The sequence below is a fragment of the Gracilinanus agilis genome, chromosome 3 (assembly GCF_016433145.1).
Source record: "Gracilinanus agilis isolate LMUSP501 chromosome 3, AgileGrace, whole genome shotgun sequence".
Lineage (NCBI taxonomy): Eukaryota > Metazoa > Chordata > Mammalia > Didelphimorphia > Didelphidae > Gracilinanus > Gracilinanus agilis.
Window position 1 is genome coordinate 186,224,565 of NC_058132.1, and position 25,137 is coordinate 186,249,701.

At 33.8% G+C, this 25,137-nt stretch overlaps 1 protein-coding gene across 3 annotated transcripts in view; it reads left to right on the forward strand.

The window, feature by feature from the left end:
* GRIA4 (glutamate ionotropic receptor AMPA type subunit 4) overlaps nucleotides 1-25,137 on the forward strand; it is a 442,432-nt gene that overhangs the window by 285,511 nt on the left and 131,784 nt on the right. For all 3 annotated transcript variants that reach the window (XM_044666282.1, XM_044666281.1, XM_044666283.1), the window contains exon 4: nucleotides 7,857-8,041. In XM_044666282.1, the coding sequence (XP_044522217.1) occupies nucleotides 7,857-8,041 (185 nt within the window). The remainder of the gene's footprint in view (nucleotides 1-7,856; nucleotides 8,042-25,137) is intronic.

Here is a 25,137-nt window from a genome sequence, read left to right on the forward strand (position 1 = left end):
GATGCTTCTTAACTTTATGACAAATGCAAATTGTATTTCTTTCTTTCAACGGTCTCCCTCTTCCTAGAAAAATATTCTTTCTTAGAGGTATAAAAAATTGACATTATACTGTAGAAAGATTTTAAAGAAATGTAGGAAGACATGTTTGGTGACTTTTGACATTATGAATTCAAGTTCTATTCTGCCTATTTTTTTTTGTTGCTGTTGTGCAGTCCATAAATTCTGCTTTTTCAATTCTTTCACTTGAATCATTAAGGCATATCCTGCTGTGGTTCCATGCTCTCTAAAGAATCCACAAGATCTTCTGATTCCTTGGATTTTGAATACTTTTATCTTTCAAAATTATTCACAGATTTCCAAACTTGTTTAGGTGATCTATAGACCATAATTCCTTTGGGCTTTCCTATTGGTTTATCTGCTTATGCTCAAAGGCTTTGAATATTGTTTGTTTTTTTTCTCATGATCTCATTGGTAATTTTACTATTATTTCCTCATATTCCCCTATCACTCATGTTCTGCCACCTTTCCTCTTAAAGGGAGTTTCCTCATGGACTAAGCCACAGAGCTATCTCAGCTACATTTCACATTGTGAATTCACATTTCACTGGCCTCGACTTCTGTCCCAGATAACTTCTAAACAGATAAAACTGACTCTCACATGCCCTGACATCCTGTTCTTATTCCTTCTTTTCTTCAGTTCAGCATTCTGTGGTGTTGTCATTTTAAGTAAAGCAGATTTCTGGCATCTGACTTTCCATGGCATAGGGAGAGGGGCTATAGTTTATTTCTGTTGGAATCTCATGAATCAGTTGGTACAGTCTTGAAAGAGCATGGTGGTTAGTTGTCAAGAAGGTATTAAGTAAAAATTTAGGAATAAGGGATTAACCTCCTCTATTGTTGGTTCTTTAGAGTACTTGGTGTCTAAGACATTAGAAACAAATGAAATTGTTTTGTCTTTTATGCATAACTCCTCTCTTGGAAAGATATGAGAGGTCATTCAGATTGGAGAAAATGTCCTGTCCTTTTTGTTAGTTACATGTACCAGAAATTAGGGAAAATATGTTTCAAATAATGCAGAGAACAGGTCAAAACAAAAATAATTATATACATACTGAAAAAATAATATTTATAATAATTAGAATTTACTTCCCCTACTAGCCAATATACATCTTACCCTGGGCCCAACTTTTCTATGAAACCTTCTAAACTAGTCTAACACTAGTTCTCTCAGAATGTGCTGGTAGATATTTTACGGTCCCTCTGGGAATAATATTTATGCATGATGCACTTTTAAAATTAATAAGCATCATTATCATTTTCTTTATCACTTCATTAAGTTTTAGTTTATCAAAAGAACAGTAAATAAACCTCTTCTTTGTAGGATTTGTCTATTTCTAAGGTATTTATGTTGACACAGAAAATTTAACAATTGACTCTCATAAACCAGTTGGAATTATAACCAACACTACTTTGCCCCAATTTACAATCTGTACTCTTTGCATTGAAATCAGTGTGGTTTGTTGTTGTTGTTTCTTGTTTAAATATTGCATCTATCTCGTCTCCTGAATAAAAGTACATGCTATTTAAGAGCAGGGACCAAGTTCTAGACTCTATAGCAGTGATGCAGCCCTTTTAGAAATAGAGTACTCAAACTGCCACCCTCATGTGTATGTGAGCTACCCCATTACTCCAGACAGGGGAGGGAGGAACCACTCCCATTTGACTGCTAGACAGAGGGGTGAGGATGTAAGAAATGTCCTCAGGCATGTGTGGAGAGGGGGAGAAAAGCACGTCCATGTGACACACATGCCATAGGTTTACCAACACAGCCCTATAGCATCTAGCACAGAACAATGCACATAGTTCATTCTCTCTCTCTCTCTCTCTCTTTCTCTCTCTCTTCTCTCTCACTCTCTCCCTCTCTCTATTTCCCCCCTCTCTCTATCTCTATCTCTCTATCTCTCCATATATATATGCACACATATATACATATATATACAAATATTTATGTCGGTATACTGAATTGAATTCTGATCGAATAATGAATTGTTCATTTCAAATTAATTGACCAGTTATTTTCCTTTCTGAAGATATTTTCCGAACTCTGATATTTTCTGTATGTCAAAAGAAAGTGTTGTTTTGCTTTTTCCTCATATATAAATAACCACAATGCTAGACAAATATCTATTACAGACACAATTTGCTATATAAACATTAGTCTTTCTTAGACAATAAACATGTGCAAGCTACTGTCCCAGGTTTTTTTTTTGTCCAGAACTTTGGCACAATGAAAATACTTTACTTTTTTTCTCTTCATATACAGTATATGCAACCATCTATATAAATGGATTCTGACATCTTTTCTTAATTATCAAGGTAACTTAAGCTAAAACTTTTTCAAATAAAATAAAAGGGCATCAATAATACAGGGAAAAGCAAATAAATGAAATCAGCAAACAGCAAAAAATCTAGAAATCTAGGCAATAAAAAATACAACTTCAAAAAATAGAAATTCTGGAAATCAAAAGAAAACCACAAAATTGAAAGAAAAATAGAATTAATTAATAAAACTAAGCCCTAGAGTTTGGAGAGGAAGGGGAAATGAGAGACCATTCATAATTTGATTTTTTTCCAAAGAGAAAGAGGAAAGCAAAATTAATATGATCAAGAATTAAAAAGGTGAATTCCAACAAAAAAAATAACATCCCACCTTTGCATTTTAGCACAAGACCAGATATAATATAAAAAACCTATAAAAGTAAAAAAAGAGCAATAAAGTTAATTAAAGAATGAAAGAATGAGAAAAGTTAAGGGTATAGGAATTATTTGATCTGGGTAATAAAAACTATTTGGTTACCTTATTATTATACCTATAGAACAAATAATTCCATAATAGTGTTCCATTTTTTTATCATGAGAACAATATAGAATTTATCTTTAGTATTGTTGTATATTTTTAAAAAATTGAAATCCTTCATAGAGATCATAAAGTCTTCTTTCCTTTCTAAAGGAAAATAGAACAGATTGCTATCTGAAAGGAACCATGTATTAGGAGTAAGTAGCGTGATATGCTTAATCACACTTATAAATGAGTATACAAAACAAACATTTCCAATAATACTCATAAGCAACCTTCTCATTTATAAAGAGTAAGAAGAATTTTAATTGCTTACCTTAAAGATCAGCACTCCAGGTAAGTTAGAAAGTGGATATTTGTAATATTGGAGTAGATGACCCTTCAAGGTCATGTCTGTCCCTATCGTTCTATTTTATTATTTTAGAAATTTTTTGTTTACAGTTGATAATATTCTTATGTAACTTTAAAAAAATTGATTGACCCTTTTTGTTCTAAACTTGTAATTCCATAACTTCCCTTTTAGCAGATTTCTAAAAATTCTGGAACTTATAATATCTAAGTGATACCTGGGAGCAATGAGACTTCAAATGATTGCAGGAACACAAACCTTAGTATATATTGGAAGCAAAACTAAACTTAGACCCTTTTGAGTCTTGAGGACAATAACCTATCTAAAATACCACATCACCTCTTCCTCTCTGTGTTTACTTCAGTGCCTGAAAGATCAATATTCTGATCTAATAGGGCATTTTCCCATAAATGAGGATTGCAATTCTCTCCCAGCCTTAGGCATTTATGGTTTGCTGGGCCAAAATAAAAATCATCACCTGCTGTCTATCCCTCTGGTGCTGGGCCTTTCTATTAGTTAGGTTGGTTCTCAGATGACAGACGTGCAGTCTGTCACTGCGCCCAAACTTGAAGCTTTTCAAGATTGGTAAAACTTGCCAGAGTTTTGTGTTATGCTGGCACAGCCTTCAAGAACCCAAGGTCACCTCCAGAACAAATTAGTCATAGAGAAAGATTTAAGTAGAGGGTATAATCACTAAATTTATTAAATGATTTCATCATATTCACTGCTTTGATGCTTTCCCTAGTATTGTTCCAAATTAAGTATTTTTCAAAAATTCCTCAAAATCCTTTTTGATAGAATGAGACTTTAAACCATCCCATAAACTCATACAATGCATACAGGAAAAGTAGGGAATTAAATTAAATAACTGTAGATTATAGTAGCAAATGTGACTTGCTATTTTACCTTTTAGGCTCTCTCTTCTCTCTTTTATGTAACAATTAGGTTTTGCAATCATAGAGTGAATTGCAATGCTTTCTATTAGTATTCACAATGTATTTTTGACTGACTTGACCAAATTAATAAAGTATGAATTTGAATAATGGTGTATAATAAGAGAAAGCATTTTTTTGAATATGGCAGCTTCTTTGAGTTCTCATTCTTTATACACATGCTCTGAAACTTCTCCACTATTTGCACAGTTCAGTTTGTACAGATTGGTAATAGATTTCATTTATTTCTGTTTATAGTCCTAAATTTGTTTTCATACAGATAGACATACTCTTAACCATCTAAGGTTGTAGCTTTTTAAGATGGATCAGGTCCTGGCATCTGATACTAAGAACATTCAAATCCTAAGGTTCCTATTTTTAATGATTAGTTATTATTAAGAGACATATAGAGAAGTAATTTGTAAAATACAATTGTACTATATGAAAATACATTTAATATCAAGTCTGCTATAAGACGAATAACATGTATTTCATCAGATAATATGAATATCTGTTTTCTGTGAAAGACAAGCTAGCATGAAAATAGATATATCTATGTGCCAAGTAACAACAAGAGTCCATCCAGAAGTGCCAAAATAAAATCAGTTGCTCAAGAATTATGACAAGCTGAACTTGATTCAAGGTAAAAGAAAGGCTTCCAAGTGTGATTGCTATCATTATTTATGTGGCTTGATCTAATGGAGTGTGAGGGGAAGATAGAGCAAAAAATTTTTTTCAATATAGATATACATAATAACCAGAAAGATTATGTCAGTTTCTGTTTTAAACAAAGCTCATTTTGAGATGAAGAAATGTTAATCAATATCATGCATATTAAAATGAGATTCATAACATGATTTTATATATGTAATGAATAGGAAATAAGGAGAAAAGGACAATCTTTGGAAAATAATGTAGGTATAATTTGAAAAGATAATTATAGGTAAATGTAACAAAAGAAAGATGAAATGGAGGAATAAGAACTTCAGAATAATTATACGGTAATTAATATATACTACTTTCCTCTTTTTTGGGGAGGGAGTCAAGAAAGGACAATGAGGCAAGAAAGAAAATGGCATGGAAAAAATGTAAACCATAGCTGCTATGATGTTTTATTTGTCAAGTAATTTTTATTATAAATATGTTTTCAATGGTATCTCCATCTCTTAGTATTTATCAGTGATGTGTAAAATGCTTTACTTATAGCAGACATAATCATGCAAGATACTTTCAAAAAGAAAGATGGTAAGCACCTTGTCTTTAGCAAGTTTCATTTTAAACTCTGACTAGTTGTGACCTTCACCCTGTCCCTTCTTTAAAGGAATGCATTTTAGAGATTAAAGGTAGCCAGCTTTAATGGGGCTTTGAGTGGAAATGAAAAAATAAGAAAGGGAGACAAAGACAAAATGGGATGTTGGGAAAAAACAGAAAAATAGATACTCTGAGATAACTTGCCCGTCCTTTCTTTATTAGTATAAGTGACAGAAATAATTTTCCATCTTCATTCAGATAGAATGTTTGATAAATATGGAATAGGAGTGCTCCCACCCAACCTAGTGAGGAGAATTCTCAGGTGTGAGCACCTTTGATATTACTGATATTAATTAGGTACCAAATATTAGGGGGCTATTTATGTTTGTGTAAAAACTTTGAGAAGTAAGATAATACTTTTTCTATAAAAATTTCTTCTTCTTGTATAGACCAGAAATAGAGAAAAAGAAAAACGATGATGTAGTTGTGATATTACTATATATTTGGACTTTCAACCTTTTGTAAATGCAATGCAAACACATTTGTGTTATTGTTTCCAGGAGTCTTCTGGTCACATATTTTAAATATCTAACAGAATAAAATGTCCAGATTTATAGCTTCTCTCATATATTCAAATAAATAGCCAATACAATTTGATACCTAGACTATATTATTGTAACTATACCAGTGATGGTGAACCTATGGCTCTTGTACAAAAAAGGGCATGCCTCTACGGGCATGCCTGCAGTTGCCCACCAGAACTTGTTATTAGAAAGCCAGAGGGACTTGGGGCAGAGCTGTTCCCCTCCCCCCATCCATGCATTTGAGGATATTCTCACTACCTGCCCTTCTTCCCAGTAGCCCAATGGGAATGCTTCCTCCCTCCCCGGTCTGTGGTAAGAGGGGATAGAGAGTGAGGAGATTCTGCTCTCACTCTCTGGGTAGGGCAGGCACTTCACTTGGTCTGGGGTTTGGGGTAGGAGCGGGGTCCAGCACTCCATCTCTAAAAGGTCCACCATCACTGAACTATACTAATCAGGAAGTTTCAACCATACTTAATATGGCATAAACTTTTAAGAGTGATCTCAAGCTACAATAAATATATAGAGAAGAAATATTTTTCAGGAATGAGTTGAAATAAATAATCTCTGAGATACATTCCAATATATTTCTGAAAAATCAGAGGTTTCATGAACTTTATGCTATGTTGTAGAAATTACCCAATCCTCTAAAACATACATATAGCTAGACTGGGAACATTGTCTTGTCTTTCCAACACATAATTTTAAGTTTATTAGAAAGGTAAACATGTTATTAGAACTTATCATGTAGGTGGCTCAGTGGGTTGAGAGCCATGCCCAGAAATGGGTTCAAATCTGACCTCAGTCACTTCCCAGCTTTGTAACCCTGGGCAAGTCACTTAATCCCCATTACCCATCCCTTATCATGTTTCTGCCTTGGAACCAACACACAGTATTCATTTTAAGATGGAAGGTAAGGGTTTTTTTTTAATTAAAATTAAATACAAAAAGGACTTAAATTTGTTGCATTTCAAGCATACATATATACAGTTTTTCCTCCATGTGTGTTCTACTGCCTATGAGATTATAAGATCTTCAAGTTTAGAAAATGTATCACATATAAGGAGGGAAGGGGCTAAGGCAAATATACAGATAACTCCACATTTTTTCATATTCAGTAAAGAATACTTACTAAAGGTCACAGTTCTATTTATTTTGTTTATTCCCAGAGTCATTTTTATATTGCTTCTCTCTCCTAGTAACTTCAATAATGTTGACTGGTTTGCTCAAAGTTGATGGATAGGATTATGTGATTTAAGAAGATTTTTTTGCAATGTACAAAGACCATAAATATGTCAGGAGTACTCTCACTGACCTCAGAACCAATATCCTTTTCTATCTTTGCATTCCCAGAATTAAGTAGAATGACTATACATTTTTTTTTCTGGAATAACAGACACTAAATGTTTGTTAAATTGGCTTGGACTATTATTCCATGTCATTTTATACAATATGAAACATATAATGTTCCCAATTACAAAGATTATTCAGTTCATTTTAAAAGACATTCATTAATTATCTTTGTATCACTTGCAAGACAATGCCTAGGTACTGAAGATATGAAGAGTAAAATAAATGTTTCTCTCCCAGCAGAAATTTATGTTCTAGGTGTGGTGGGAAGATAGTCTATTAACATATGAGGGTTTACATGATATAAAAGGTTAGAACTTCAGGCAATTGATATCTAAGTCCTTTTGTTGCTCAATGTGAGGAGGACAAGAACAAATACAAAACTAACTATCCAATTTTTTTATTTCCCCAAGGATAAAGTACATGTGAGAGATGGAACTTGAAAGTGCTGCTGGAGCACTAACCTTGCAATTATCTATAATTTGCTTAAGATAGGGGAAAAACACAGTTTTAGTAGTTCTCTTCTTCTCTTCTAGGATACTCTATACTTCAAGCTATAATGGAAAAAGCGGGACAAAACGGTTGGCATGTCAGTGCCATATGTGTGGAAAACTTTAATGATGCCAGCTACAGGCGCCTTCTAGAAGACCTGGATCGAAGACAAGAAAAGAAATTTGTAATAGACTGTGAAATAGAGAGACTTCAAAACATACTGGAACAGGTAGGTCTTGCATTTATCTCCTAGATCTCAAATCTAGTAGTATTTTATCTGAATTTGGGGAAATCTTCCAAATTTAGAATTAGGCAATCTTTCAGAGTTTTGGGTTGAGAAAAACTTCTGCCAACTTTTGAATTTGAAAACTGATGTTTAGGACTGCTTTGTGCCTTTTCCGTCTTTTTTGTACCTCTTAGAATCCTTATATTGTTTCACAGTTCAACTCAAATGCTAACTCCTCCAGGAGGTCATTCCCAAACCCACCATGGATCCTAGTGCCTTCATCCCACATACACTAGCATTACCTAGTATTTACTTTGTATGAATGTGTTTGTGTGTATATCAGTGTGTAAACACACAAAGGTCATTCCCCTTGATAAATGAAAGGTCCTTGAAAATGGAAATGGTTTAATTTTAATCTTTGAATTCCCCATCCATAGCATAGCCCATGATGCATACATGCTTAATAAATGCTTGTTTCATCGATTGAGTTTCTGATGCCTTGTCCCTTCCAACTTATTATTTTTATGACCGAACATTCCAAAAGTAGTTTGATACTTACAGGAACTAGTACAATTTTATGTTGTAGATATCTAAAGGCCCCTTGAGGACAACTTTTGAGAATCGCTAAATTATTTCATCCTTATCTTTTAAATCCTATAGAAGTCTATGAAAAGAAAACATTTTTTATCTTTGGAGAACAGCCTATGTGAAATGATAAGGAAAATAAAATTTAAAAACAGACAAACTAGTGTTGTGTGTGTCACATTTTCTTCTCGTGATCTAGGAAAATAGGATTTAAAGACTAGATATAAGCCCTAAATAAGAATAAATCCATAAAATACTCAAAAATGATTTCTTAATTTTATTTGAATTAGGCAAAAAAAAAAACTAATGCTATGTCATTAGACTAGATTATAGGAAAATATCAACAAATATATGCTTGGCTTTTGCCTAACCCTGGGTAATATGATAATAGATAATATTTTGAAAGTCTATGTCTCAGGATAGAGCTCTTAATATTATTGTATCAAAATTATAGTGAATGCATGCCATCTAGTGGTCTAAAATGCTTGCTTAGTTATATTTACTCAAGAAAGCTGTAAGGTTAGATAGACTATAGATTAACAAGATTTTTTGTTTAATATTTACAATTTCACGTGTGCTAATTATCCAGTTTGTTTAATAAATAGATATGCAGACAAATTGTGGGTTATTTATACATGATATTAATTTTAGCTCTAGGTTGTGAAAATTCACCTTTTTACTCTTTTTTCTTTCATTCTTTCTTTCTTTTTGAAAGGGGAGGCTTCAAAGATATCTGAGAGAGTCTTTATATTAAATGACCTACAAGGTCATTTTCAGCTTTGTGATTCTCCTCTCTTTGAGTGATATGACACTTGTAAAAATAGAAAGAAGAAAAAAAGAGATAAGCTATTTTTTTGGTAATCATTGTCAATCTAGACATGATTTTATAAGGGGAAACAATGGGATATTCACATCATAACAATCATTTCAGGAAAGTATGTTTGTATACTACCAAGTACTAAATATAAGCAAATAAATAATGGAAATCTCTCATCCTGAAAAATTCTCAAGATTGACAAGCTTTCAAAAAATATCAGAATTCAGTACATGTATGTTATAGGCCTTTGACTTATTCTCATGTTGTTGTGTGTGTAAATTTCCTTCTATCTCCTTATTTCTTCATATTATTTAAATGCAAGACCAACTGGCAAATGGTTCTTATATTTAAACCAAAGCCATAGACCACCCTCAGACTCTGAATAACTCCTATAATTCTCTAATATTCTTGGATAAACTCCAAAAAAATCAAGAATTATTATGCTTCTCTTATTTCTCCTCAGAGATTCTTTTGAAAATATTTTAATTGAACCTTTAATTTTATTAAAATAGGAGTCTCCTTCATAATGTAGCAAAATAGTTGCCCGAGGCATTTCAAGATTGAATGATTGTCCAGAGTCACCCAACCAGACAGCATATATCAGAGGGAGGACTTGAAACCAGACCTTTCTGAATTTGAGACAAGATCTCTGTTTCTGCTTTTGTCGCCTCTCTGATATTTTTAGGACATAAAAATAATTTTTGCATAACTGATGATTGTTTTAGTTGTCTCAGAATTTAAGAAAAAAGCTTTCTTGTTTTTTGCTTTATCAGAACATACATTGCCTGCAGCTGATTTATAATGACTACCCTTCTAACCCAACTATACTGTGGATTTGAATAGCTAGGTTCTGGTATATAACTCCTATTAATTTCTACTGGGCACCTGATCCCTCAAATTGACTAAATTCTCAAGATTCTATTATGACAACAGAGAAAGGTTCAAAGGGTACCTCTGATTAATAACTACTTAAAGGACTCACTCAGAAGTAGGTGATTTAGTGAATGAAAAAAAACTGACCCATTTCAAAGTCTCAGCTAGTTTCTAAGGAGGAAACAAGATACTTAAGTGTTCTAGATAAGCTCTATGAATAACCCTTAAATAAATTTCTTGTTAAAGTGATTGGAAATATGATTTTTTTCATGTTCTTGCCAAAAAAGAAAAAGAAAAAGATTCCAAGAACTCAACTTACACTAGAATTTGCCTATTCTTTTTCCTGGGTTCTATATTTTCCCTTTTTGCCTGATATTTACACAATGATATTTGCAGTGATAATGGACTTTTGTCCTAAAAAATGCTTCTCAAGCAAAGATCTCCTAAATGATATCAAAAACCATTGTTTCTCTGAGGACATAATGTCCTTTTGGTGATTTGTTATGAAACTTTTGCCCACCTAGGGACCACACAACAGGATTTTCTTTGCTTGTCCTTACACTATTAATAAATTTACTTCCTTATAACATAATCACTTCCCACCAATCAAAAGAAATCATTATTGAATTTACTACTTGTGAACTAAATTATTTGAAGTCATTTCTTTTTATTTTGTGTTTATTCAAATAAATTGATAATAGATGAACCATTCACTTTTCTGCCCTTTGACTTATGGTTTTATATGAACTTACCCACAGTATATGTTTCTCTGTGTCCCCTATTCCTCTTTCTTAATTGAAGAATGATCCAGTTTAGAGAATACACAATAAGCAAAGGTGACAAAACCCTTATTGAAATTAAAAATCTAAATAATAATTCCCAGGATGGCCATAGTAAAAAATCAGCCCTGCAAACAAAGTTTGCTCCTATGATATAGGCAAGGTGGGCTGGATGTGGAGTTCAGGTCAGCTGAGGACTTTCACATTACTGCTACATATTGACAATAATTACTTAGCTGACATTTTAATTTGTACCAATTTGCAAAAACATAATGGAAATAGCTCACACAATTTTCTCTCAAAATATGCTAATGGACAACTGTGCTAAGAGATATACCTCATCTGGTGTCCATTTTTCCAAATTATGTTTATGCCATGCACAAATAAGTTCTTGTCCATTTTCATGTAATGAATATTCATTAGGAAGCTTCCAAATCTGTACCAAGCACAAATTTTTTACCATATATCTTTACTTTTTCATTGAGAACTATAGTAAAGATGAAATGGGACTTCAGGTAATTAATAGAGTGGTTCTGACCATCAAATATAGAATATAAAGTGCTTTAGGGATTATTTAAAATTCAGGCCAACTGATATTTACTATTAAATATAACACATTATAGTGCCAAATCAGCCATCAATCAACAAGCATTTATTAATTATCTAATAATCTGTTTTGGGATACAAACAAAAATCAACCAGTCACTCCCCTCAGGGAGTTTAGTATCAAAGGATATTTCCTGAACATAAAAATATACAAAAGACATAAAAAAGATGTAAAGTAAATATTTGACTGAGAGACTCCCAATTGCTGAAAGGACAGCAGAAAAGACTTTAAATATAAAAGAAAGTTTTATAGAGCAGAGTTTTGAAGGAAAAAGGAATTTTAAGAGTTGAAGGTAAGGGAAACATTCTAGGTACTGAGACACCTAATGAAAAAGCAAAGAGTTAAGAGGTAAAGTATCATTCTATAAAAAATAAATAGACACAGTGAAGTTTATTTTCTATAAATATTTTCTTATGCTTTCTATAATCATGAGAATCTTATAAATCAGCATATTCATTATATTACCTTTTTGAGTACAACCATTACTCATAAAACTTTATTTAAAAATGAAACATCATTCTAACAATGAATAGTTATTACTATATTACTATAATAACATATTATACAGGTGATCAGAATCACCATCAAGCATCTTGTGCTCCAGTGAGGTTCTTTTTTTCTATTTCAGTTATCTTTCAAATTCAGATTGATTTTAAGTTAAAAAATAAGAGAGCTGCTCTCATGAATTCTAATCTCACAGTGAAATCAGTTGAATTGTGTACTTTCACTCCTTTGTCAATTTGTGTTGACCCTGTGGTACTTATTCCACCAGGGTCCTGGAAACAGTATCAAGCCTTTGGCACTTGTGAATCTTGTATGGGAAATAAAAGATCAATTTGCTTGACCACAGAGGGTAGAAAGAGGAATACCATATAATAAGTCTGGAAAAATAAGTTGGAGTCAAGTGAGAAGGAAATTAAAAGTCAAACAGAGAAGCTTATATTTTATCCTCGAGGAAACAAGTAGTTATTGGAGTGGAATAAATGAGTGAGGCAAAATAATTCTGCTCCCTTTGTGGAGGATGGATTAGAGATGAGAAACATGGAGAAGGACATGGCAACCTATTCCAATAAAAAAGAGGCCAACTGAAATGACTGAATAAGAAAACAATCTCTGATAACTTCTACATATTAAATATATGTACATATATCCAATATACATGACTTTGTCATAGTGGACCTTTTGAGAACTTTGAAGGAAAACCAAAAGACTTGTGGTTAAGAACAGGACTTACTGGTCAAAAGGATCAAAATTGAATCAAAATTGATGTAGATTGGTGGTTTAGTATTAGAGACTTGGCTGAGGTAGAGAGGATAAGTGATATATCCATGATTAAAAGGCCAATTATATGAGAGGCAGGACTCGGACTCAGGTCTCTATGCCCTGCCCAGTCTATTTCACGCACCATGCTGACTCACTATTATAGACTCAAAATGCCTGTCCAGTAGAATTTAACATCAAAAGAGGTTCCTAATTATTGAGATTAAAAATATAGAACTAGCAGAGACATTAGCAGGCAGCCTTTATTTTACACGTGAGACCCAGTGAGTGTAAGAATCTCGCCCAGGTCATACTTGCAGAGCTAGATTTCAAACTAAATTCCTGTGATTTCAAATCCATGGTCTTCCATTTGAAAAGTATCTTGAATACATTGTATTACTTGATACTCAGAATAATCTATTTCTATAGGACCTGTTATCACTAATTTATAAGTGAGGAATCCAAGGCAGACAACTGTTAGTGGACCTAGCTATAGTTTCAGAAAAATATGTACGAACACCTATATTAACTGTTTATACCATTAAAGATCACCTGAAACTGTTTATAATAAAGAAACCATATTTATAATCACTCCTTAGACCCTTGGTGGCCTAATGGATAGAAAAGTAGGCCCAAAGTCAAGAGAACCTAGGTTCAAACTGGCCTCCAACATTTTCTCTCCATATGACCCTGGGCAAGTGACTTAACCCTGATTTCCTACCCTTGCCGTGCTCTTCTGTCTTAGAAATGATACTCAGGGACAATCTATGGCATATTGCCTGCCACATCTTGATGAGAAGAAGGCGGTGGGGGGGGGGGAGAAGGAGAGAATATTGATCACAAAATGTCAAAAAACAATTATTAAAATTTTTATCCATATGTGGTCTGGAAAAGAGAAATTAAATTTCAAGGAGAAAAAGAATTGATACTTAGGCAGAAGGTAAGGGTTTTAAAAAGCAACATTTTCTGTTGTGGCTGATGATGATGCTGTTGCAGGTGTTGCTGTTTCATTGCAAAAGTGCATTTGCACATTTAGCTTTGCTCTGTACATAGTCAGAATTAGCAGGAAAAATAAAGAAAGCAACTAAAAAACAATGTTGTACATTTCTTAGTCAATATGTCTTATTTTACTGCTTTAATCCTTTTATCTAGAAAAATGGATTTTAGATCCATAATTTCTATGTAACAGGTTTTTCCTTGATAAAAAATAACAGAAATGCATATATTTAAGCCAGACTAATGTAGGAAAAACAGAATATTGGAAAGGTGTGCTAGACAGTTCCTAAGCAACTGTTACCACAGCTACAGGTTTTCCTGTTGTTGTTTTTCTTATAAAAGAAAAAAGATATCAGAATCTGATGCCATTCAGTTTTCCTAAGGAAGAAGAGAAATGGATGACTGAGTGCACATATCTTTTATAATTTAGTAGAAGTTAAAAATTAAGTTGGATTCAGTTGAGTCTATTCCAAGGATAATAGATAAGAAAAGATATTAGAAAATGTTTTAAATTATTATTTCAAGACACAGATATTCCAGAAGCTAAGTTTATTTCAGAATGCTAAGAAAAATCTACCTACTTCATTCTGAGAAGATTAACAAATTTAAATTTTGCTCTTGCTTAATTTAAATTGAAAGTCATACTCTTTTAAAAGTTCAGATGAGAAAAATAAAAATATATGTGGGCAAGATGAGTCCATCATTTGTTCCTTGAATTTTGATTTAGCTCTTTATACCTAAAACTACATTAAATAAAAGGTTTAAGAAAAGTAAAAAATGTTCCATTCTATAAGGACACCTACAGAAATGTAACCAATGAATGTACTTATATGAATTGCATACCAACTACATTAAGCATGTTAGTAAGTGCTGAAAGCTAGAGGCACATTTACTAGTGCTTTGCTTTTTATCATTTTACTTAATCTAAAGGTAGGTTTCCTGAATATTGAATCATCGAACTTGATGCTCTCTGCTATGAAGGAGTTGGACCACAGGATTTATCTCTAAACTGCTTTCAACCTCTAAATATATTATTCAATTTTATTTGATGACTTTTCTCTCCTTACTTGTGTGATTTTCAGAAATAATTTCTCTTAGACAAACAATAAAGTTCCATTATAATTCTCAAAAAGGCTCATTACCCTGTTTAGTTCATCTTAAAATTATAGATTTTTTTTATTTGAAAGGAATAGTAGAGATCTTTTAGTCCCACTCCCTCATTATTGCTTAACAAATTCTAATTCATAATTTTGTCAGGCATCAAAATTGTTGTCATGGTATTTTGGTTCCTTGCGAAATGGTGAGTCCCCCCCCCCCCGCCTTGGCAGAACTTTCCTCTAGGCTCCTAGGCTTAGATGTTTTCCTTTGTTCCCTTTGCCAGGAAGATCTGACATCAACAATTTGCTCTTTAATGTGATCTAAGTTATTCGTGCACTTTTCTCATAGAAATTTATGATTCAGAGCTAATAGTTTAAGAGTGGAATAAAAGATTATGACTCAAATTAAGGGAATTTCAAGAACCATACTGGGTTGATGAGGTATATCTCAAATACACAGTACTCAATACACAAAAAATCACATCAGTCAAGTAATCACATCCTCAATTAATGTCCAAGGTTAAACATAATTGTTAAAAATTGTATTTTCAATCTTCAGGAGCCTATTGATCCAGGAGATCCAATATTTCAATATTAAATTACCTATCTATGAATTTCTAGGTGGAAGCAAAGTGTGGTAGAAGGAGTGCTAGCCTAGTCAAAAAACAGGTTCTAATCTTTCTGTGTCTTAGTTAGCAATGTGCCCATAGGCCAGTCATTTGAACATCATGGGCTTTAGGATTTGGAAACATCAAGGTTATCACTGACCTAGAATAGAGCAGAGTTCATAGAGTAGGTAAGGAAATATAGATTGTAACAAAAGAGTAGAAAGTAGAAGCAGTGACTGTAACTTATTCTTTCTATAAATTTGGCAGTGAATGAGAAGAAAATTTAGAATGGTACGTTCAGGGAAAGCATACCTTGCATCAGAGGTTTCATAGCAATATAACAGGTCCCAGAAGAGTCCTTTTCTCACTTCAATAAAGTAATCAACCACCTTGATATCTCTTAAATATCTTAAATATTTCATCATATCTTTGTAAAAGTGATCTTACAGATGTAAGAGTTCTTCATTAGGGTCCCATATCTCATTTTTTCCATCCTGTAGTCACATATTTACTAGGATTAATCTTTATAGATATTTATTCCCATTTTCCATCATTCTATCAAATACCATTTTTATATAATATTAATCCTTAATCCTCCGCCAAGGACGGTCCCAAGCCCGGCTGAAAAAGGAGGAGGGTTGGACGTGGGGCTAGCAACCTCACCCCGCAAAAAAACAACTCTCTGAAGAAGCGGAGAAGACAGGTCTGAAGATCAACAAGAAGAAGACCAGGTGATCACAGTCATCAGCAGACAGGACCTGCCAATCCAACTACAGGGAGAAAACATCAAGGAGAGGGACCACTGCACCTATTTGGGTAGCATAGTCAGTAAGGACTGCGGAGCAGACAAGGACATCAGAAATCGAATCAACAAAGCCAGACAGGCATTTAACACCCTGCGATCTGTCTGGATCTCCAAAGCACTGTCCCTTGTCACTAAGCTCCGAATCTTCAATACCAATGTAAAGGCCATCCTCCTATATGGATCAGAAAGCTGGAGAGTGACGAAAGTCAACACCAACAAACTCCAAGTCTTTGTTAACAAATGTCTACGCTACATCTTGAACATCAGATGGCCTGAAAAGATCTCCAATGCTAGTCTCTGGGAAAGAACAATCCAGTATCCCATTAGTCAGGACACAAAGAAACGTAAGTGGAGATGGATAGGACATACGCTACGAAAACCAGAAGACAACGTAGCCAGACAAGCATTGAGCTGGAACCCTTCAGGGAGGAGGAAAGTCGGAAGACCAAAACAGACCTGGCGAAGATCTGCTGAAAATGAAACAAAAACAGTCGGAATGACATGGGCCCAGCTGGGGGAAGTTGCCCAGAACAGAGTCCCCTGGCGTGAGATGGTTGAGGCCCTATGCTCCTAAGGAGTCAACAGGAATAGTAAATAATAAAAATAAAAAATAATCCTTAGTCAGAAAGAAATAGAACTACTATGAGTGGTACTGTATTTAAGCAGAGTTCTGAACCAGATCCACAGAGGATAATTTTCCTAGGGAGTTGACTAGTCCAGGTTTCACCTGGTTTCACTTTTGTTACCCACTAATAGATAAACTACATGGGTGCCTATCTCAGGAATTCTTATGTATTCCTTCTGAGACTGTGGATAAAGCTTATCAATTAAAGTTGAGCATTACAAAATAAATGAAAGTGAATGAGAAAAAGAAGTAGGTTTAATACTAACAACTGGGGAATTAAGTAAAGACCATGTGTATAAAGTCATACTTGAGCTAAGCCTGGAAAGGGAATAATATATATTTCATCCAAAAATTTTTATCAAAACCAGATCATAAAGGCTTTTAAATGATAAGCTAAAGAATTTATTTATATTTAATTCTCCTGATAGTAGGGTACCACTGGAGATAATTGAATAGAGGAGTAAAATGGCAAGGCTTGTCCTTTATGAATATCAGTCTGGCATCTATATGGTGGATTGATTGGAGAGGAGAGAAATTTGAGAAAGGGAGGTTGACCAGGACACTATTACAATATTCCAGACAAAAAGTAATATAAACCTGAACTAGGGTTATTTGAGTTGAAAGAAAAGGACAGCTCCAGGAATTGAAGCAGAGTGAAAGGAGCAGATCCAGGAGAACATTGTACAGAGAGACTGATACACTGTGGTACAATCAAACATAATGGACTTCTCTACTAGCAGCAATGCAAGGATTCAGAGCAAGTCTGAGGGACTTATGAGATAGAAAACTAGCCACATTCAGAGGAAGAATCGTGGGAGGAGAAACACAGAAGGAAAACAACTGCTTGAACACTTGGGCTGTTGGGGATATTATTGGGGATGTAGACACTAAATGATAACTCTAGTCCAGCTATCAATAATTTGGAATTAGGTCTTGATCAATGATAGGTGTAAAACCCAGTGGAGTTGTGCATCGGCTACGGAAAGGGGAGGGGTGTGGGGGAGAGGGAAAGAACATGAAATATGTAACTAAGAGGAAATATTCAAAATAAAAAAATAATTTCAAAAAAAGAAAGAAAGGAAGGAAGGAAGAAAGAAAAGGACAGGTGATTGAGGTAGAGTCAACAAGAAGGCAAGTGAGAATATCAAAGGTATTTTGATATCATGATTGCTGTAAGTCTGTACTGAAAGTATGGTGTTCTAAAAGTTGTTTGATGAATAATACTGAGTTGTTTATTGAGCTCTGAACTCTTCCACACAATGTACACTTGCATCTTAAAGTTTTAATTTGATATTTCAAAGTTCATGATGGATTATTATATTATTATCCTAATGGGTGACAGTGGCTCCAAAATGTACAAAGCTAACTTTGCAGGAGGTGATATCCCTCATGCTGTCTTTTGTCCCATTGCTGGATGCCCCATACCTCAAGGTATGATGGTGGCCATTAACCGGAAGACAACTATATAGGGGATGAGTCAGTGCAAAACAGGTAGTCTGATCCTAAAATACTTCACTAAACATGGTACTGTCACCAATATGAAGATGATCTAGACTTTCCACACTGAACTACATGTGGCCCCTGGAGAGTACATTGTGCTGCTTACAGATGACCCCCTGAACTCCAAAGCCAAAAGAGAAAAGATGACATGGATCATGCTTAAAACCTTTAACACCCCAACCATGTGCAATGTCATCCAGCCTGTATTGTCTCTGAATGCTACTGGTCATTGCACTGGTATTGTGATGTACTCTCGTAAAAATGGTACCCACATTGTTTCCATCTATGAAGATTATGCCCTTCCCATGCAATCCTCTGAATGTATTTAACTGGCTGTTATACAATGGACTATATCATGAAGATCCTGATCAAGAGATGGTACAGTTTCAACACCATCTCTAAGAGGGAAATTGTTCATAACATGAAGGAGACCCTTTGTGGTGTATCCCTAGACTTCAAGCAGGAGATGACCAATGCTGAATCTAGCTCTTCCCTGGAAAAGCACTATGAGCTCTCTGATACCAAGCTATTACCATTGGCAATGAGAGGTTCTGGTGCCTAGAAGCTCTCTTGCCATCATCTTTCTTAGATATGAAATCCTATGGAGTGCATAAAACTACCTTCAACTCAATCATGAAATGTGATATTGATATTCATAAGTATTTTTTTGCCCATACAATATTATTGGATGGTACCATTATATACTCAGGTCTTGCAGGGAGAATGCAAAAGATTATAGCCTTAACCTCCAGAACAATGAAAATCAAGGTCATTGCCCTACCTGATCACCAATACCCTGTCTGAATTAGAAGCTCCACCCTGGTCCCTGTCCACTAATCAGAAATATGATGAATCAGGGCCCTCCCTTGTCTACTGCAACCAATTCTAAATGAACTATTTGTATTTTTTGGTGGTTGTGTTTATTTTTCTAAAGAATGTGACATGATAATTGCTATCCCAAGAATGAGATGAGATTGGCAGTCTTTATTTGTTTTTGTTTTGATTTTTCTTGACTTTGGACATGAGATTTAAAAATTGGTATGGTGATGGTGATGAGTAATTTAAGTATGGTGAAGGCAAACCTCCCCAAAGTTCTACAGTGTGTATTGAGGTCTCTGACTGTACATTTGTTTTTTTCAAGGGTTCTTGTTGTTGCTTATTTGTTTTTGTAGTCATTCCAAATTCCACTATTATAGTTACTATTATTTGCCTTTATGAAGACTGTTTGGCTCTAAAAAAAACAACTACTTAATATTAATCCAGAGCAGAAAATGGAGGAAGGAGGTAGGCAATAGTATTGATTTTCATATAAATTAGGTAAAACTTAAAAAACAACCCCCTTATTTTTCTGCTTGCCCCAAACATAGGTATGAATGAAAATGTTTTACAGTCTCCTAGGAATTCCATGAGATTGGTGTCAATACTTGGGGAAGGGAAGGACCTTTAACTGTACATTGACTGAAGATCAGTTCAAATAAAAGTACATAGGTTAAAGAAAAATAAACACTTGATATCAATTTGTTCACTTACAGTTTGTCTCTCTGTAAAAAAAAAACCAATGGAGAATATTTTAAAATAATATCCAAATTAATTCATTTCAGCTTATGTCCATCCCGTAAAATGAGAGATAGATAGGGATCCAGAGATATCCTAGGCTATAACAAAAAGTATCTCAGAACACCACTTCCCAAATCTAGCAAGATAATTTCTGTTAAAATGATTAGATTCTCAAATATGAGTTTATATTTATATTTCTTTTATTATAAAAATAAATTTAAGCATAAATAAGATTATTTGTCAAATTTCTATATTTTCTATTATTTGTCAAACTTTATTTGTTCAGCTTTCCTTTCTGTTCATTCTTAATTCCTTTTTAAAAAAAGAAATACAAATAGGAAGAAAAAAAAATCTTCATTCTTCTGAACATTCACCCTCAAATACAAACTAAGGTTGCTTCTAAACACTCATATCTCATTATTATTCCTTTTTATATTAATGATGTTATATTTTCATTTTCTCAGGAGTCTTATTTGCAGTAAATTAAGAAAAATGCTTTTCTAGTAGGTTTTTCCATGCTAATATTAAACTTTTATTTTCTTGTCCCAAAATTAAAAGTATTGATTAAAATTTTGTGAGGACTTGATTTTTAAAATAATTTTAAGGATTTTTAATTAAGACTCAAATCTGCTAACAGATGTTGTTCAAATTTTGGATTTAAGAAAATTCCACATCTGTACAGTGAAAAAACTGACAGGACATAATAAGTTATCCCATAGTTACTAATAGACAGAGTGACAAGAGGACAGGCATCACTAGGATAGAAATCTGGATCTTATTTCTTTCTGTACAAAAATGGAATGGTAATGCTTATTTCACTATTTAACCAAACTTCTATTACAAAATGTTTTGTGAAATGTAAAATGTTACATAACTATGATGAGTTGATTTTTATTATTCTCTTCCTCTTATTCTAATCTTTTTATAAAAAGATATTCCAACAGAAAAAAAGGGTACAAACAGGTCACTATCCTACTTTTAATGTTTCATATTTAATATTATATACATTATTGTGCAGATGCATACAATAAAAGATGTCTGTTATCGCAATAATTATTATTAATTGTCTTATTAACATGAGAGTTAGATTCTAATCCTATCAGTTATTTGCTACTCTGATGTTGAACAAGTCATTTAATTTTTTCTGGGCTTCATTTTATTCATATTTTAAAATAAGAGGATGAGATGAATAAATGGTAATTAATTGATGGGGCTCTTCCATCTTTGAAATTCTACATTCGAAAATAGGAGAATGTATGGGAAGAACTTTTCTCATTTAGGAAAAAGAAAATAGCATTGAATTATTTATAAATATTGATGCTTAAAACATGGAAACAATCTACAAAGACAATTTATGACTTTAGGATTTGAAAATAATTGTTCTTTTGACATTTGCAGCTATCCAAAATAAATCTTCTTTTGCTCATTTTGCGGTGGGAAAAATTGACAGAGGGAACATCAAACTTCTGGTTTCATTGGCAAAGGGAACTCTTTCTCTACCAGTGCAGATCAGCCACTACTCTGCAATTTATTGTCTTAGAGTGTTGCCAGGGGTACTAAGAGATTAAATACTTGCTCAGAGGTGTCTAATGTGTCAACAACAGAATTTAAACCAAAAGTTAAGTTAGCATTTTAAGTTTTTTATTTTGTATAGCAATAGAAAGACATTTTAAATTCATATAGCCACACTAGTTTTTTCTTAAATTTTCTATTATTGGCAGTTGATGGAAATACTGTCCACTTAATGAATTTAGTTAACATGTGGATTTTTTATTTGCTAATGTCCTGAAAAGAATTCACCTTTTAACATGTATTTACATATAGTTTCCAGAAATTATTTTCTTTTTATACCACTTATTAGCAAATCCTCTACTAAGATACTAAACTAATACATGATTGTGACATAGTGTGGAAGTGACTTTCAGTTCTTAAAGCCTTACACTAATGCAGTGATGTCAAACCTATGACACACGTATCAGCACTGACATGCATGGCCATTTTCGATGACACGCAGTCATATAGAGAAGTTTGGGGCCTCATGCCAAGGATGAAACATTTGCTGTAGTGTAGTGTAGATACTGTGCACTATAGATGACAATTCTCCCTATATTAATTTACCTGTTTTGGTTTATTAAATACAATTATATATTATGACTATTTATTTTTGTTATTTAAACTATAAGTATTCCAAAATTATGGTGTTTTTTCTCAAAGTGATACACTACCCGAGTTATGCTCAGTTTTTTGGCAAATTTTGACACACCAACCTCAAAAGGTTGCCCATCATTGCACTAATGGAACACAAACTCAGGAAAGCTCCACTAAACTGGGAAGGACCTGATGATGAATTGAGTCTCCTTTCTTATTAAATTCAAAGATTTTCTTTACTGTAAATTTCATAACAGTGACATATGAAATGCAAAATTGGAAAACATACCTCTCATTCTGCTTCCACAATATAATAAAAACATTTTGAAAGAAGGAACAATTTGTATTAAAATGTAAGCAATTCTTAATCCATAAATACTAGTTGAATTGCAAATAATTTTAATTTTTGCTTTCTTATAATATACTCAAGTAATACTTCAAGACACAGCTCAGGCACCAGCTTATTCACTAAACTTTTCCTGATCTTCCTACCTGATATGCCTTGTCTTTAGCTATTTTATTATATAAAAATATAGATTCCCCCCTCTTAGAATGTAAGCCCCATGTAGAGTTTTTTTCCTTTTTTGTTTTTACTTGCATCTCCAATGTTTGGCACAATATCTGAAACACAGTAGGCACTAAATATGTTTTTGTTGTATGCACTTATATATGTATATGTTTTCTTAATAATAGAATGTAAGCTCCCTGAGGGCGAGGATTATATGTTCATTTTTTTCTTTTTATCTCCAGTATCTAGCATAATACCTTTCCATTAACAGGTGCTTAATAATTTCTTGATTGGTTAATATGAAAACTTGGACACAAACCAATGATTATTAGAATAGCAGATCATCTATATGAACATTTTTGTTATAAAGGAAAGCAGAATACATAAAAAGGTGCAGATAAGAGGATAAGAAGTTTTAACAAATAATTGATTTAATGGAGTTAATTGTATAAGTGAAAATTTTGTACCTTTGAATTACATTCCTCAGAATTCCATTATTATTTCCCAGAATTCCTTTTCATCTCTCCACCACATTGCATGGTCATGTTTTGAATATAGTTGCCTGTAACTCTGTCTCTTGCTCTATTTTCCTGCATCCACAGCTTGGTGAGCTCTCTAGTTTTTATTTTCCTTTGCATCAAGTTAGTATTAATAAACTTTATAATTATAATACTTGGAGTATTTGAATATTAATTTTAATTCTCACATAATAAACATGAAATCATCAAGAAATGTAACCTAATAAGTCACTTAGTCATTTTACTGTTTCACTCACAAATACTCTTATGTTCTTTTCCCTGAAGAATAAACACAATTATTTAATATTTAGGTCAATTTGTAAAACAGAAACAAATAGGATACAATGAAAGTAATTATCATTTTTCCCAAAAATTTGTGTTGAGATGAGGAAGTTGAGAGTTTTCATGAATAACTGACATCTTCCAAAATAAGTCAAAATATACTTTGATGCTCAGTGACTTCAATTAAAAAATGAGCATAAAGAAATATGGCAAAAAATACAATGAAAATGTGGGTTTAAATCAAGAAATGAAAAGATCCCACAGTTTAAATACCATTGACAATAATCATACTTGTATATTTCTTTAAAAATAAGTCAGAAGACACTGAAATGAAAATGACATTAGGGTAACTAAATAAAGGATGGGAGAGGGGATTCTACACTTGAAAACCCAAGGGCAAACCACAGGGGGCAGGGAAGGACTTAACTACACTATTATAATTGAACTAAGTCAGGCAGGGCCCAAAGGAGCAGTACTGAAGTTACAGAGAAGGCTCCCTCAAACCTGGTTCCAGCCAGGTTTGGTCAGCACAGCTAAAGGTCCTGAGGGTGGCTCTGAGGGTCTCACAGTAATCCAAGGATGATCACAGGATGCCAAGAGCCAAGGTGACCCAAGGTACCCAGGTAGGGAGAGTCATGAAAATGACATGAAAATGAAACTGGCTACATCATAACAGTGAAGGAAAACCTCATTATAGACATAGTTGTCATTTCAGAGTTAGTCAGCTTTTTATAGGCACATCACTGGATCATCAGAGTAGAGGCCAAAGTAATTGAAGGATGGAAAAAGTATGCAAATATGTCAGGATTAACTCATTCTTTTTAAACAAGCTTTACATTCTCAAAAAATAGGAAAAGGAAAAAAGTGAAGAAACTAATTCTGATTATCATAATTTCTTAGAAAAGCTAAACTTCAATATATCTGGGATTTCATTAGTGTGAATTTTCCCTCCAGTGGTACAACTTATCCATTTTTTTCTGACTATAATCCTGGTGCTCTCTTTATTCCATTGCTTCCATTTGGGATAACAGTTTGCATACAACCAATTCCATAATAAATTTGGGGGAAATTCTCTTGTCCATGCTAAACAACTGTTGTGAAGGTTTATTTAGTAATAGTGTTGGAACTAGCAGGAAGGGCTGGAGGATTCCAAGATGTAATGAAGGAGCAGGAAGTAGGACTTGTGCTCTGAGAGAGAGACTCAATTAGTGGCTGGACATAACTGTTGCTAACCCTGGGAGTTCTCAGAGTTAGGGAAAGATTGCATCCAGATTCCCTGGGATCCTGAGAGGTGAAGGCTTTCAGCAAGTGGACAAGACCTGCAGAGCTGCACCAAGTGGGGAAGTGATTTAGGATCTGGTGGACAGCATCTCAAGCTCACTCTCCCTACCTGGGTACCTTGGATCACCTTGGCTCTTGGCATCCTGTAATCATCCTTGGATTACTGTGAGACCCTCAAAGCCACCCTCAGGACCTTTAGCTGTGCTGAACAAACCTGGCTGGAACCAGGTTTGAGGGAGCCTTCTCTGTAACT